Source organism: Pan paniscus, chromosome 12 (genome assembly GCF_029289425.2).
Source record: "Pan paniscus chromosome 12, NHGRI_mPanPan1-v2.0_pri, whole genome shotgun sequence".
NCBI lineage: Eukaryota > Metazoa > Chordata > Mammalia > Primates > Hominidae > Pan > Pan paniscus.
In genome coordinates this window covers 61,845,966-61,863,225 of record NC_073261.2, presented here as the reverse complement: position 1 = coordinate 61,863,225, position 17,260 = coordinate 61,845,966, and the positions used below count along the sequence as shown (strand labels likewise).

The 17,260-nt window shown below is 37.0% G+C and overlaps 1 protein-coding gene across 6 annotated transcripts in view; it reads left to right on the top strand.

The window, feature by feature from the left end:
• AFTPH (aftiphilin) overlaps positions 1-17,260 on the top strand; it is a 67,970-nt gene that overhangs the window by 11,586 nt on the left and 39,124 nt on the right. For all 6 annotated transcript variants that reach the window (XR_609275.4, XR_609274.4, XM_003830896.5 and 3 more), the window contains exon 2: positions 14,984-16,950. Coding sequence is in view for 4 of the 6 variants with exons in the window: in XM_003830896.5 (XP_003830944.2) it covers positions 15,016-16,950 (1,935 nt within the window). In the remaining 2 variants the exon portion in view is untranslated. The remainder of the gene's footprint in view (positions 1-14,983; positions 16,951-17,260) is intronic.

Below are 17,260 nucleotides of genomic sequence, written 5' to 3'. Positions count from 1 at the left end.
AAGTAGACTGCAGTAATCCTGGCCAAAAATAATGAGGCCCTGACAAGGTATAGGTTGTGGGATGTTAAAACAAATACAGTAAGAGATGTTAAGGAGGGAGAAACTTGATTGATTTAATTTGTGGTAGAGGGGGAGCGGTTGGGGTCTAACACTCAGATTTCTAGACTTAGAATTTAGAATATAGTGTAGGAACAAGTGGTTTCTGTTCACCTTTTGAGTAGAGGTTGAATTCAGTCATGGAATTGGAGAATAGGAGATACATCTGGGACATCCAGGTAGAGAGATTTTAAAAAGGCTTTTGGGTAGGCAGATCAGGAGGTCAGACATATAGGTAAGATTTGAGCATTATGAACAGATAAAAACAAAAGGGGGATGAGATTTCTCAGTGATAAGAATATAGGGAAGCGGCTGAGCATGGTGGCTCACGCCTGTAATCCCAGCCCTTCGGGAGGCCAAAGTGGGCGGATCACCTGAGGTCAAGAAGTTTGAGACCAGCCTGGCCAACATGGTGAAACCCCATCTCTAATAAAAATAAAAAATTAGATGGGCGTGGTAGCACACGCCTGTAATCCCAGCTACTGCTCAGGAGGTTGAGGTGGGAGAATCGCCTGAACCTGGGAGGTGGAGGTTGCAGTGATCGCGCCACTGCACTCCAGCCTGGGCGACAGAGCAGAGCGAGACTCCATCTTAAAAAAAAAAAAAAAAAAAAAAAGAATATAGAGAAGCCAGGGCAATCAGATTCATTGAAGGATAAGGGATAGAATATAAGTAGGAGAATCAAAAGAGAATTGCCAGCAGGGTGTGGTGACTCAAACCTATAATCCCAGCACTGTGGGAGCCCAAGGTAAGTCAATTGCTTGAGCTCAGGAGGTTGAGACCAGCCTGGGCAACATGGCGAAACACTGTCTCTACAAAAAATTTAAAAATTAGCTGGGCATGGTGGTGTACACCTGTAGTCCCAGTTATTTGGGTGGCTGAAGTGGGAGGATTGCTTGAACCCAGGAGGCAGAGGCAGCAGTGAGCCATGATTGCACCACTGTACTGCAGCCTGGGAAAAGAAGGAGACTCTGTCTCAAAAAAAAAAAAAAAAAAAAAAAAAAAAGGAAGAAGAAAAGAAGAATGCTTTTCAGAAATGCTTTTTCACTTAAAAATGTATTTTAGACACTTTGCCCTATTAGTAATATAGCTTTCTCTTTTTTAATGGCTGCACTTTTTATTTACACACTTCCTTATTAATAGATTGTTTTCAGCTGCTTTTTAAAAAATTGAACAAACAATACTGGAATCAATACTTTGTGGAAATATCTTTGTATATTTGCATGAATGCCTCTGTAGAATACATCCTTGCAGATGAAATTGCTTAGTCAAAAGAATGGAAACAACAGACACCAGAGCCTACTTGAAGGTGGAAGGAGGGAAGAGGGTGAGGATGGAAAAACCACCTGTCGGGTACTATGCTTATTACCTGGGTGATGAAATAATTTGGACACCAAACCCCCGTGACACTCAATTTACCTGTGTAACAAACCTGCACATGTAACCCTGAACCTAAAATAAAAGTTTAAAAAATTAAAAATTTTAAAAAGAATTCATTAAAATGTTTCATATGCTACTAAACTGCTATAGGGTGTGTGAGCCAATATATACTCCTACCAATAGTATCTTTTAGAGAACTTTTACATTGTAGATACTGTACCAGAAAAGTTAATGTTTGCAAACTTAAACAATTGCTAAATGCTTTCTGAAAGTGAAAATTGTTAAAATTTGCCAAAGTGTTCCAATTTTATGTTATGTTTGTATGTTTTTTTAAAATGTTATCCTTAAAGTAGCATGCTTCCCAGATTGAAGGTAGTATGAATTTGAAAAATAAATAGTAATTTTCATTTATTACTTTTATACACAATTCTGTAAAGAGAAAAAGAACACTTTCATTTTATCAAATACTTGGTTCGTTGAAATAATGTAATTTAAGAATGCATTTTGTCTTTGTAAGCACCAGATCAGGGAGGAATTCTTTGTTTTAAAAGAAGCCCTGTTCCCTCTTCTTGTATGCTAGAAGCAGTAATTGGATTTGGAGGAACTGGATGAGATGGAAAGAATACTTTTTTATACTTTGTATTAAAACCTATTTCTGGTTTGTAAAATCAATTTAAGAGGGTCATGACCAGCTTTTAAGAAAAAATGAAATAGAACTAAAAATCAGAGTACATGGTAAGGGTAAATACTGTTTGGCGAAACTTTTTTTTTTAAATGTATGTTGGGTCATCATGTAAAATGTATTTCTTCTGTGAGTCATAGGGGAAAAATGTGTGAAAAATTCTGCTTTATATGACGGGCCAATTCTCAAGTTGTTTCTAACCAGATGCATTGGGTACACTGCAAATAAATGTTATATATTTTTTTCTTTTATCCTTTAGCCTTTCTACCTCTCAGGAAAAAGTAAAACTTTAAACCAAGCAAAACCAGCATTAAAAAAGGTCAACCAGCTAGGAATTTGTTCTCCATGGAATTCCTTCCGTAGTTTTTGTGCAGTTATTAGTATCGGTAGACCCATTTGTGGCATTACCTGTGTACACTCCACACGCATACACTCTTGAGCACTATTTTGGAATGTGTTTATATTTGATTTTTCAGATATATGAAGTTTGTTTTATAATAATTCCCTGAAAAATATCATGTGTGCTATTATCTGTGGATCATTTATGACTGTCTTTAAGTTTGGTTAATTGTTTTGTTTCCTTCTGTCACTTCATTGCCTCCAGGTCATCTTTTTCTCTTAATTGATGGGTGGTAGGAAAACAAATTAAAGTAAAATTAATAGCACCTGGCAAAGACTTAATTTGTGAGGTAAATCTCCTGTTACTTAGGTCATATTTTAAGGCCAAATTTGTGAGTTGTAGGTTATGTAGGACATTGTTGCTTACTTTCTTAGTGGCTCAGATAATTGAATTCTAACTGCACTTGGTTGCAGTTTTATAACCTTTAGTAAATGCTTCTTTCTGTAAGAGGTGAGTTGCTCTCATGGTGGGTGTTTGTGATGTAGAAAGCAGCACTGTCAGAGGAATGGCAGCTGCCACAGTTACGTTTTTAGGTTACAGACTAGAGTGGTATTTTTTTCATTTTGAAAGTCCACACAGTAGTTTGTTATTTTGTTTTTCTGGGGATTTTTTTTCTCAGTATACACTGGTCACTTGAGGTTTAACTTAGTCTTGACCAGAATGCTAATTTAAAACTTTACAGCAAGAAACTTACTTTAAAGCATGTCAGCTGTTCATGTCAGCTGATTGCAAAATCTTCTGTGGGAAAATTTTCATGAAGTATTAAAGTCCTGGGGAGCAGAGAACAAGAAAAAGAAATTAGTTGGACTATCCAGAGTGTAGCATTATGCTCTGGCGACACTCACTGACACCTCTGCTTATGCTGAGGAATTGTCTCAAATCAAAGTAAATATTCATGATAGCAGGTCTAAAAACTCACTACAAATTTTTGTCATTTAGCTAGGGTTTTTTGCAGCTTGCATATAATGTACTGCCCCTCTTAACATACTTTCTCTTTAGACATGTTGCAGCACAAATGATTGGGTTGTTTGTCCCACATTCATCACATTTCAGGCCACATTTCAAATCCCACTTATTTACCTTGATTACATTTGGATATTTCATAACTTATTTGGTGAAGCACTAAGAGACCAGAGGTATGGTTATAGAAATCTAATTGGAGTGTGGGTGAGTTGGAGCACAATTCAAGAGTGGTTAGTAGAATAAATGCCCCAGCAAGAATGATGATAATATATTTAGTTCCTGCTGTGAGCCAGGCTCTGAGGATGCAATGGTAAACAACAGAGGTCTATGCCTACACAACATTTACAGTCATTTGAGCTCAAATAAAGTAACTCTTGAAAGAGCAGTTTCAGTAGAGTGGTAGCATGGAAGCCAGATTGTGTTGAGTTGAGGAGTGAGTGGGAAGTTAGGAAGTCGAGAGAGTGAATAGGCACATCTCTTTCAAGAAGCTTGGTGGTGAGGAGGAGAAGAGCTAGGGCGCACAGAAGAGAGGATTCTGTTTTGTTTTGTTTTGTTCTGATTTGTTTTGAGTATGGAAGAGGCTGAACGTTTATAGGAAAGGATCAATAGTGATGGAAAATTTTTAAAAGCCCCTGAGCAAGCAGTTGAGAAGAAAAACAGAAGGTCCAGGGATTATCTGTAGACAAGATTGTGGATGTAAGCAAGATTTTAGTGAAGGGACGTGAAATCAAAGCAGTTTCTGCCTTTCAGATTCTATTTTCTTTGCAGAGTTTCAGGGATATGAGAGTAGAGAATTAGAGTGACTAATTTATTCTGCATCTATATAATAGAAGCTGAGAGTTCTAGGGCAAAAAAAATGTTTTCCAAGGGTTAATCCATCTATCCTCGTGGATGCTTCCATTTTGTTGCCCTTGTTATCAATAGTTATCCAATGTTATGTATTCAATTTTATATTGAAGTACCTTTTGGGAAAAATAGCTAGTAAACTCTCAAATATGGTCAGCTGATATGATGAGTTAAAGGTACAACAATCTCTAATATTTTTATCTTGTTTAATTTTTACATGAAACTATCCAAATGCAAATAAAATGTGTTATTATGAATTTGTGTAGAAGGTTAAAATGTTCAGTAGAAGAAAAAATTTTTCATGGGAATTTTTGAAAACCAACTTCTCTCAACTCATTGCTGTTTAACAAGGTAAGTAGCACTTGAAAAGTGAACGTGTGTTGCGGCTCATGTAACTGACATTATATATATATATTTTTACTTTTATGTGTCAATTGTATTGACATCAAAACTAGAAAGACAAAATTTTTTGTTGTCACTATTGACAGTGTGGCTTTTTTAGGGTGATCAACTTCAGTATAAAGGTATTTTGCTGCTCATTTTCATTGTTTGCTCATATTTTGTACTATATACACTAATACTGAAACAAGATATTTGCTGCTTGGCATTTTTGTTGGTTATACTGTTCTTTCTTGTCTTGTAAAAATCTTTCCCCTTCCAAGTTACTTGGAGGTTTCAGAAACCTTTTTCTGAACCACTCAGAAGCCTTTTTGTAAGAATTTTTATAATTGTAATATTTGCCGTCAATCACATCTAATATTTTAAGACACTTTTAAAATGTTTGATTAACTTGTGATTAATTCACCACTTACTAGTTATGCTACCTTGTAGGATTACTTAACCTCTTTGAGCTTTTATTTCTTCATCTTTAAAATGAAGCGTTTCCACCTCATATGATAGTATGAGGAGATAATTGAGATAACTCACGAATTCTCTTCACATAATATTGGCCCATAGTAAGCACTCAATAAGTATTAATAATGACATTGGTGTAAACATGGAGTGAAAACACGTGGAAGATACTATTTATTTAACAAATGTCATCTTAAATAACGTAAATTATGCAGTTGGTGACTCAGTGACATACAGTTGGTGTCTGATATCTTGGGTTTTTGTTTTTAGGCTGGCAAGTTAATTAGAGGCTCTGCCTGTATTTGTTAATTTCTGTTGTGCTAATATGCTAAGAACAAAAGAAAAAACACCCGAAAAGAAAAAACAATTATTTCTGTAGATTTTAAAATTTAGAGCCGTGAAAACAACTGTGATATCATAGCACTCTAAATATATTGAAAACCAAAAAGTTAACTAAAACCCAAGTCTTCGTGTGGTTCAGAAGAAGGGCTCTTTTCTACTTCTTTATTACTCAAGCAGAAATGTAGGCTGGGCAAATTCATTGACAGTACATTTTGATATGACCTTAAAATTTCCATAAGGATATTATAATAAAGATTTGGAAGAATTTGAACTACTGTACACCAGGCAACACTTGTAATGTAAATTGATGTTGTTAATGCTTACGTGACATTTTCATTCATTTTTCTAAAGAAAATACGGTTTTTCTTTTTTGTTTTTTCCTTCACTCACCCAAGTGACTAATTATAAACCTCAGACATATTGTGGTAAAAAGATGGTGATTATTTTTTGCCATCCATTAAATATACTTTGCTAATGTCATTGATACTATTGAAGTCATTAGCATATTTCAGATACAGTTGTTTTTCTTCTCCCTTTTATCACCATCCTTCTTTCTACAATATCTTTTCCTTCACCCTCCATCCTAGTCCCTATAAAAATAAGTTTAGAGTGAAGTTGGGTTGTATAATCTAGGTCAGTTTATCTGTCCTTGAAAGATGATGTACACATTGATACAGCTGGGCTGGTACCCTGTAAAGGATGGGAGTTTCTCCCAGTTGAGCAGTGTGTGCTGTATGTTTTTAACTTGTCTGGAAAGAACTCTCGATGTTTGATTCTGGAAAGATTGCTAGAGGGCCTCTTACTTAGAGACACTCCACCCCCCTCAAATGTGAACCCATGGACCTTTAGGGTGCATGATACTGTGTGTGGATGATGGGGGTAGGAGGGTACCAGGGATTAACTATTCCTTAGAGGAATATGTAGGGAATACCCTATATATTTCCCACATGTGATGAATCTTTTCCATCCCAACCAAGCACCTTCTAAATTCTTATGGTTGTTCATCTAACCAAATAGGAGCTACAGGCAGTTTACTTCAAGATACCAATGAGAACTTCTGGGTTACATTTTTCTATTTCACTTCAAAACTTCCATCTTTTTACAGACTGGTCACTGGACCCTTGAGCTTGTTTAGAGGTTATGATCTCAGTCCTTCAACCTTGGGCTTCAGATTTAGTTTGTTATCAGCATCCCCCCCCCGCCATGCCCCCAAGCCTATGAAATTATATAGTTATATAAGTCAAGTTTTATATTTTCTAGGGATTGGTTAGAAAAATTGGCAATAAAGTCAACTTCATGTATCTTTAGTGTGGTTATGCATATTTTTCTTAAGTGACTTATTCTTTCAGTGACCTTTTAAAATATAGAGTCATATGAATGTTTGTGCCAACTAAGCAAACACTGACTTACGTTTTATTACAGATAGGTTATTATTTTAGCCACAGAGTTGGTGAAAGTTAAAATATAATGGTAGTTGATCATTTACTTAGTGCACAGAATGTGCCAGGTACTGAAGGTCTGGTATAGTTTTAGTACATATTATCAAACAGTTTTCTGAATATCTGTACCAGTTTATACTTCCGCCAGTAAAGTGTGGGAATCACAGTTTCTCCACATCCTTACCAAAAGTGGCTGTGGAGAGAATAATTTTAATTTTAGTCATTCTGGTAGACGTATAGTGGTATTTTATTGTTGTTTTAATGTACATTTTTCCCTGATGACTTTTTATATGTTGTTGGCTATTTGGATAGCCTGTCTTGTGAAATACCTGTTCAAATATTTTGGCCATTTTTCTGTTGGATTGTTTCACATTGACTTGTAGGAATTCTTTCCATATTCTGGATATGAGTTCTTTGACAGTTACATGTTTTGCACATATCTTCTCCCAGGCAGTGGCTTTCTTGGTTTTTCACTCTATGGTATTCTTTTGATGAAGAGAAGTTTTAAATTTTAATGCAGTCCAATATATCAATCTTTTCTGTAATCAGTGTTTCTGTTTCTTGTTTAAAACATTTATGCCTTTCCTAAGGTCATACAAATAATCTCTTCTGTTATCTTCTGGAAGGCTGATTGCTTTACCTTTCACATGTAGGCCCATGAACTATCTGGAGCTTATTTCTGTATAAGATGTTAGAATCAGAGATTTTTTTCCTGCCTGTGTGGTTATCCAGTTAATCCAGCATCATTTGTTGAAGAGTCTATCCTTTCCCCACCACACTGCAGTGGCATCTTTATCACAAGACCATGTGACTTTAAACCAAGTCTTGATATCAGGTAGTTTAAGTCCTCCAACTTTGTTTTTCTTGAGAAACTATTTTTAAATGGCCAAATAGTCTCAGACAGTTGTTGGCCCCATTCCTTCCTTCTGCCTTCTCAAGCCCATCTTGCCTTTTGACCCCAGAGCTTACAACTTACAGACTCATCATCTGTTCTTTTCCATGACCATTTCAGACTAGAGGTTAGAATTCCATAAGCAAGTGCAGCTTCTCTTTTGGTGGAAGATTAATACAGAATCACCTTCACCTGTTGTATGCCCTGCCATCTTGGCTACTAATCTGGCTTGGGGCTTAGGTTCCACTGCTGACTGCTATTGGGCTTCTAAACTGTTTCCCTGACCCCTTTATATTGGACCTTCTATGCCAGAATTCCCAAACCCAAAACCCTCTGATTTTTCTGGTTCGTAGCCCTGAAAGTCGGCTTCAGTTTGCACTTTTATTAATTATTTTTATTCACCTATATTGTCCCCTAATCTCCTGATAAGGATGCGATTTCTCATAGACTAATCTCCAAAGTACAGGAAGCCCACCCAAATTCTCTATCTCTATGCTCTGACTACTAGGATATCCTGTTTGCTACCCAATTATGAGACCCTCCTGTCAACTGTTTTTGTATACAGTGGCTTGCAAGACAATAGCAGCATTATTTATTTGCTCCCTTCTAACAGGTCTTAGAATAAGTAGACATAAAAATGGCAAGTTACACACATGCATGCACACACACGCATGCTTGCTTGTTTGTACAGGTTATAAAGAAATTAGACGACTATTTGGGACTCCTTGTGGTGTGGATGGAGAAAGTAGTCCATTATGAAGGATGAAGAAACATTTATTCTGTTTGTTGTGTGCCAGACACAGTACTAAAGTAGCTTATCTATCCTTTTTTTTCCTGTTGAGTAGGAACAGCTATTTAAAGCCCATATTTTATGTGTTAAAGTGGATTATAGAAATGAAACTTTATTTGTAAATTCATTATACAAGTAATACTTCAATTAACATGAAACTTCTTTTAAGTAGAGTTGGCCTAGACACAGGAATTTTCTGGAAAGTTTTGAGTCTCCCCTACACTGATTGGTTCAAGGACACTTAGAAGCAGTGGCACTCTCTTAGGTTTCTAAAGGGTAAGTTGGGTCAGAGCCAATACCTGCTGCAGGGGAACATGCAGCAGCCCAAGTTCTCACCATCAGTTGGTGACCCCTTTTTGAGAAATATGAAAATGTTTTTACTCTAGAAGGCCAATAAAGCCTGTCTCACCTATAATGGAAAATAGAGTACCTTGCAAAGGTATGACAGGAAGAAAAACTTGCGGAGTTGTTGCTTTGGTTACAGAGTTTCTGATTCAGATCTTTGTATTTGCATTAATGTCTGAGTTTGGAATAGGTTGTGAACCAATAAATTATTTCATTTTTAAAGAGTAAAAGTTTTGGAAAAAAGCAATAGGTTAATCACAGATTAGGCTAGGAAAAAAAAGCCATCACACATAGTTCTTTGAAAGTAAGGTATTATGAGCATGTAAAATGGTACAGCTACTCTGGAAAAGAGTTTGGCAGTTTTTTACATAACTAAACATGTACTTACCATGATACCCAGCAGTCACACTCTTGAGCATTTATCCTAGATAAATGAAAACTTACATGCCCACAAAAACCTGTATATGGATGTTCCTAGCATCCTTATTATACATACTATTTATATATACTATTATTATGTATATACTGTTTATACTATTAGTGTTTATGTATGTACACACACACTATACATATGCAGTTTATAATAGTAAAATACTGGAAACAACCAAAATGTCCTTCAGCAGGTGAACAGTTAAACAAACTGGTATATCTGTACAATGGAATGCCACCAGCAGTAAAAAAAAAAAAAAAAGACCTGACCTATTGTTACAGGCAGCAACCAGAATGGACCTCAAGGACATTACACTGAGTGAAAAAAATTCAGCCTCAAAGGGTTGCATACATAATACTCTTGAAATGACAAAATTGTGGCGATGGAGAACAGATTAGTGGTTGCAAGGGGAAGGGATGGAGGTGGAGTGGGGGCAGTTCTGTGTCTTGATAGTGGTGGTAGTTACACATATCTGAATAGAGGATAAAATTGAACAGAACTATACACAAACACAAACGCAAGTGTTTTTTTTGTTTGTTTGTTTTTTTTTAGTGGGATGGAGTCTCACTCTGTCACCCAGGCTGGAGTGCAGTGGCACGATCTCGGCTCACTGCAACCTCCGCCTCCCGGGTTCAAGCAATTCTCCTGCCTCATCCTCCCAAGTAGCTGGGATTACAGGCACCCGCCACCACGCCTGGCTAATTTTTGTATTTTTAGTAGAGACGTGGTTTCACCATGTTGGCCAGGCTGGTCTCAAACTCCTGACCTCAAGTGATCCTCCCGCCTCGGCCTCCCAAAGCGCTGGGATTACAGGCGTGAGCCACTGCACCCAGCCCTTTTTTTTTTTAATGGTAACAATTTAACAAAGTCTGCGAACAATAATGTTAACAGTAATGTACCAACATTGTCATGGTAAATTTTATATTATGTCTATTTTACCACAGTTTTTTAAAAGGTGTTATTGTATAAGTAACACATTTATTCTAAAATACACATATTTAAATGTAGGCATATAAATCTCTTTGAATGCTTTTTTTTTTCCATTTTGAAACAATCACAAACATAAAAAGTTGCAATGTCAATACAAATAAATTTTTTTTCTGGAACAATTTAAGACTGCCAGCCTGATGCCCCATCACTACCAAATAGTTTAGTGTGTATCTCCTACAACCAAGGACATTCTCATGCATGACTACAGTACTACCATCACAAGGCCGGGCGCGGTGGCTCACGCCTGTGATCCCAGCACTTTGGGAAGCCAAGGCGGGCAGATCACGAGGTCAGGAGATCGAGACCATCCTGGCTAACACAGTGAAACCCCATCTCTACTAAAAAAAAATCCAAAAAAAAAAAAAAAATTAGCCAGGCGTGGTGGCAGGCCCCTGTAGTCCCAGCTGCTTGGGAGGCTGAGGCAGGAGAATGGTGTGAACCCGGGAGGCGGAGCTTGCAGTGAGCCGAGATCGTGCCACTGCACTCCAGCCTGGGCGACAGAGCTAGACTCTGTCTCAAAAAAATACATACATACATACATACTACCATCACAATCAAGAAATTAACCTTGATACATTGCTGCTATAGTGAATCTTTTGGACTCTGTTAAAGTAGATGATTCACAATCATCCCAGTAGCAACCTTTATAGGAAGGAGACCAAGTGCTGCGTTTACTTCTCATGTCTCTTTATTCTTCTTCAATCTGAAACAGGTTTTCAGTCTTTCCTTGACTTTCATGAGCTTGATACTTTTGAAGATTACAGGCCAGTAATTTTGTAGGCTCTCTCTCAGTTTGAATTTCCCTGAAATTTCCTCCTGAAGTCAGGTGTTGTATTTTTGACAGGATATCCCAGAAGTGATCCTGTATTCTCATTGCATCTCATCAGGTGGTGCATGATTTCAGTGTTCCCATTACTGATAATGTTCATGTTGATCACCTGATTAAGGTAGTGTCAGGCTTCACACTGTAAACTTATACTTTTTCCCTTTGTAATTAAGTATATTGTGGGGAAGTACTTTGAAACTATGCAAATATCCAGTTCCTCATCTAACTTGCAGTTTATTTACTTACATGTTTATATCTGTGAGGACTCAGTTTATTATTTTATTTATTGGGTTATAATCCATTATTATCTTTATTTCAGTGCTCAAATTGTTCCTGATTTAGTTAGTAGTAGCCCTTTCAAGGTAGCTTTTGTATTGTATCCTTTTGACATGTCACTATCTTTATTAATGCTTTTAAATTTTATTTTTATTTAATTTTTTTGAGACAGGGTCTCACTCTGTCACCCAGGCTGGAGTAGTACAGTGGTGTGATCACAGCTCACTGCAGCCTTGACTTCCTGGACCCAAGCAATCCTCCCACCTTAGCCTCCCAAGTAGCTGGACTATAGGTGCATGCCACCATGCCTGGCTAATATTTTGTATTTTTTGTAAAGACAGAGTTACATCATGTTGCCCAAGGCTGGTCTTGATCGAACTCCTGGGCTCAAGTAATTCACCCTCCTCAGCCTCCCAAAGTGCTGGGATTACAGGTGTGAGCCACTGCGCCCGGCTGCTTTTAAGCTTTAGAAAAAGGAATCCTGTAGTTAATGGCTGTATAATATGCTATTGTAGGGATATAGTATAACTTGCCTAAATAATCCCTTTGCAGCATTTTGTTTTAGATTTCCTTAAAAGGAGTTTGCATAGTACAACCATATTGCCTTCTGGAAGGCTTGTAACAATTTACACTCACAAGCAATGTGCATGTGTGCAAGGGTTCCTTTCCCCACATTCTCATTAACAATCGCAAAGTGATTTTAAATAATAGGAACTTCATAATTAGAGGGACATAGTTAGAGGTCAGATTACCTCGTACACTAATTAGAAGGGGTTATCAGGACACTAGGCAAGGGAACAAAATAGTATTTGTGTGTATCTTGTACTTTTTTTTTCTATTTAAATCAGCAGCAGGAAAGAAGAGTATGGCAGAGCAAAGCAGTTATTTCCTTCTTTATGGTGCTAATTTCGTAAGAAAGATAATTTGAAGTAGATATATTACAATGGAGCCTTTTCCTTTTCTTGTGACTTGCTCATTTCTTCCTGGTAACTCTGAGTGACTGACCAGTCATTAACCTCAAAGATCCTTTTCAAAATTCTGAAGCCATTCTCCACTAAGCAGCTGTCTGAATGAACTTTGGGAAAGTTACTCACTAGTTGGCTTCATTTTCCTCACCTCTAAATTAAACTATGTGGTTTCTACGGTACCTTCACTCTAAAACTGTGGAAGATCTTAGGAAATTTTATTCTGAGAGAAGTCTAGCTTGCAAAACTGGTTGAATTTTGTAGTAAACATTTTCCTCATGTATCTAACTGGGCAGCTGTGAGTTGTAAGAAGTATCTGTTTATTATTTATGTGCTGGTTTTATTCTAGGACTTTGGCTGTTAGTCCTCCCTTTTTTTTTTTTTTTTTTTGAAACCGAGTCTCACTCTGTCACTCAGGCTGGAGTGCTGTGGCACGATCTCGCCTCATTGCAATCTCCACCTCCTGGGTTCAAGTGATTCTTCTGCCTCAGCTTCCTGAGTAGCTGATATTACAGATGTGCACCACCACGCCCGGCTAATTTTTTTATTTTTAGTAGAGGCGGGGTTTCACCGTGTTGGCCAGGCTGGTCTTGAACTCCTGACCTCAAGCAATCTGCCCACCTCAGCCTCCCAAAGTGCTGGGATTATAGGTGGTCCCTTTGCTTTTAATGTTAAATCTGACCTGTGGAACTTTTGACTCCTCAGCACAGAGGAATAGAATAACTGAGGTTTCATTTAAGAATTAAATGTATTAAAAAGAAGCTATTATAAATTAATTAGTATGGGAAGGATTATTCAACAAAAGGGATTAAGACCATTGCTTGGCTGTTGAGAAAAAAAAAATTCACCTTACATTTTTGCTTTACATCATACACCAAAATAAGTTCTAGATGTGTTAAAATTAAATGTTTTTTATTCCCTAAAAGTAGAAGAAAATAAAAGTGAATATTTATTAACTTTTATATGATAGCAAAATAATGAAGAAAGTTGCATAAAACTTTCTTCATCTTCGTGAAAAAATCAATTGATTTGACTTCCTAAAATTAACTTGGGAAAACAGCTTGGCAGTTTCTTATAAAGTTGAGCATGCTACATGACCCAGCATTCACACTCCTGGGTTTATATATTTTAGAGAAATGAAAACATGGGTTCACATAGTAATCTGTACATGAATGTTCATAGCAGTTTTATTTGTAACAAGAAAATACTGGAAACAACCCACATATCCTATATGGAGTGAATGGGTAGACAACCTGTGGTACATCTATACAATGGAACGCTAGTTAGCAATGAAAAAGAGTCAGACCCAGGAGTGGTGATGTGCACCTGTAGTCTCAGCTACCCAGGAGGCTGAGGCAGGAGGATTGCTCAGCCCAAGAAACCAGCCTGGGCAACATAGTGAGACCCTGTCTCTGAAAAAGAAAAAGAAAAAGAATGAACTGTTGACAAATGCAGCAACATGGATAGCTCTCAAGGGCATTATTAGGCTGAGGGAAAAAGCCAGCTTCAAAGGGTTATGTATTGTGTGATTCTATTTATGTATAACATTCTTGATGTAACAAATTATAATGATGTAGAATAGATCGAGGATTAGGGTTTAGGGAAGAGTGTGACTATTAAGAGGTAACATGATGGAGTTTTTTTTTGTGTTGATAGAACAGTTCTTATCCTGATTGTAGTGATGGTCACTCTAATCCACACATATAAAATTTTTAGAACTGTACGCATGCACACACACACACACACACACACACACACAACTGGTGAAATCCAAACAAGGTCTGTACCTGAGTTAATAGTATTGTACTGATGTCAGTTTCCTGGTTTGACCATGTGTTATGGTTATTACCTTATTACTGTATACCACTGGGAGAAGCTAAGTGGAATATACACAAGAACTCTTGTATTTCCAACTTTTTTTGAGTCTTAAACTATTTCAAATTATTTAGTATTTAAAAATTAACTTGGGTCAGAAATAAACATTGAAAAGCCAAGTGAAGAAAATATTTGTAACAACTATTACAGATAAAATTTTGATGCCTTTATTAATATAAAGAACTCATACAAATCCATAAGGCAAGCACTGAATCCTTAATGAAATGAAGGAGAACTTAACAGAATAAGCACTTACCCCAGGAGAGAATTTTGTAGGTGTACTTTTATAAGTGTATATTCAGAATTATCTGGAATCCCCACATTTCATTAATGTACTACCAGTGCTCTTGGTAACATGTAGTCCAAGAGAACTTTTTTTTTTTCCCAGTACACTATAGCTGTGTAAAGTAATTGCACCTAAGAGAAAAATAGATTAAAAGATACAAAACATCATGCAGGAAATGGTCAAGGAAAAAAGGAGACAAAATAGGGCATTGTAAATTTGCATTGTTTTAAAGTAGCTTTGAGAGAATTTTGAAAGATCTTGTTCTATGTAATCTGTCCCCTCCAAAAATTCTTTTTTTTTTTTTACAGGTGTAAATTAATTATTTGAAAGCAACTGAACAATGGAGCCAGACATCATTCGAATGTACTCTTCATCCCCACCACCATTAGACAATGGAGCAGAGGATGATGATGATGATGAATTTGGGGAATTTGGTGGGTTTTCAGAAGTTAGCCCTTCTGGTGTAGGGTTTGTTGATTTTGATACACCAGATTATACTCGTCCCAAGGAAGAGTTTGTACCTTCAAACCATTTTATGCCAATTCATGAATTCTCAGAAAATGTAGATAGCCTTACAAGCTTTAAGTCCATTAAAAATGGTAATGATAAGGACATCACTGCTGAACTTTCTGCTCCTGTGAAAGGGCAGTCTGATGTTTTACTTTCTACCACCAGCAAAGAAGTAATTTCATCTGAAATGTTAGATACTTCCATTGATGGCATGGAAAGACCAGGAAATTTAAATAAAGTAGTGGAGCAGAGACAGAATGTTGGAACACTTGAAAGTTTCTCTCCAGGAGATTTTAGAACTAATATGAATGTTGTTCATCAAAACAAGCAGTTAGAGAGCTGTAATGGTGAAAAGCCTCCTTGTCTGGAGATTCTAACAAATGGGTTTGCAGTGTTGGAAACTGTAAATCCTCAGGGAACAGATGATCTGGACAATGTAGCTGATTCAAAGGGACGGAAGCCTCTTAGCACTCATAGCACTGAGTATAATTTAGACTCTGTACTTAGTCCTGCTGAGGAATTTGCAGATTTTGCCACATTTTCCAAAAAGGAAAGGATACAATTAGAAGAAATAGAATGTGCAGTTTTAAATGATAGAGAAGCACTAACCATTCGGGAAAACAATAAAATTAATAGAGTCAATGAACTGAATTCTGTAAAAGAAGTGTCTTTGGGTAGAAGCTTGGATAACAAAGGAGACACTGATGGAGAGGATCAGGTTTGTGTTTCAGAAATAAGCATAGTGACTAACAGAGGTTTCAGTGTTGAAAAACAAGGCCTTCCAACACTGCAACAAGATGAATTTTTACAGTCAGGTGTTCAGTCAAAGGCTTGGAGTTTGGTAGACTCAGCTGATAATTCAGAAGCCATTAGGAGAGAACAATATAAAACTGAAGAAAAACTTGACTTACTTACTTCTAAATGTGCTCACCTATGCATGGATTCTGTTAAAACTTCTGATGATGAAGTTGGTTCTCCCAAAGAAGAAAGTAGAAAGTTTACTAATTTCCAAAGCCCAAACATTGACCCCACAGAAGAAAATGATTTGGATGATTCTTCAAGTGTAAAAAATGGTGATAGTAGTAATGACTTTGTGACTTGCAATGATATCAATGAAGATGATTTTGGTGATTTTGGTGACTTTGGCACTGCCAGTGGCTCAACTCCACCTTTTGTTACTGGTACTCAAGATTCAATGAGTGATGCCACTTTTGAAGAGTCTTCAGAGCACTTTCCACATTTTAGTGAACCAGGTGATGACTTTGGAGAATTTGGGGATATAAATGCTGTTTCTTGCCAAGAGGAGACAATATTAACAAAGTCAGACCTAAAACAGACTTCTGATAATTTATCAGAAGAATGTCAATTGGCAAGAAAATCTAGTGGAACAGGCACTGAACCTGTTTCAAAACTTAAAAATGGGCAAGAAGGTGAGATTGGACATTTTGATTCTGTGCCAAATATTCAGGATGACTGCAATGGTTTTCAAGACTCTGATGATTTTGCAGACTTCAGTTCAGCTGGTCCTAGCCAAGTTGTAGATTGGAATGCTTTTGAGGATGAACAAAAAGATAGTTGTTCTTGGGCTGCTTTTGGAGACCAGCAGGCTACTGAATCTCATCATCGAAAGGAAGCCTGGCAGTCACATAGGACAGATGAAAATATTGATACTCCAGGAACCCCCAAAACGCACAGTGTACCTTCAGCAACTTCCAAAGGAGCAGTTGCTAGTGGCCATTTACAGGAATCAGCCACTTCAGTTCAGGTATTTACTAATTTTCTCTATTTTGTATGATGTATTAATTGTTGTGGAGGCTTCTAATTTCAGCTTTTCAAAAAATATTTTTTCAACTGAGTACTTGTTAAAGGAGTCTCGTTATGATGTATAATGCCTGTCTGATTTGTGGGTTGGTTACATTTTTCACAACCCTTTGGGAAACTACAAATAGTCCTATAGTAAAGTGCGTAAGATTTTTCTTTATCTCAATGAGTTTCGTTAATATTTACAGATACTCATCGACTTGGATTTTTTGGTGACTATAAATACCATATATGTTAAAAAAAAAAACCCCACA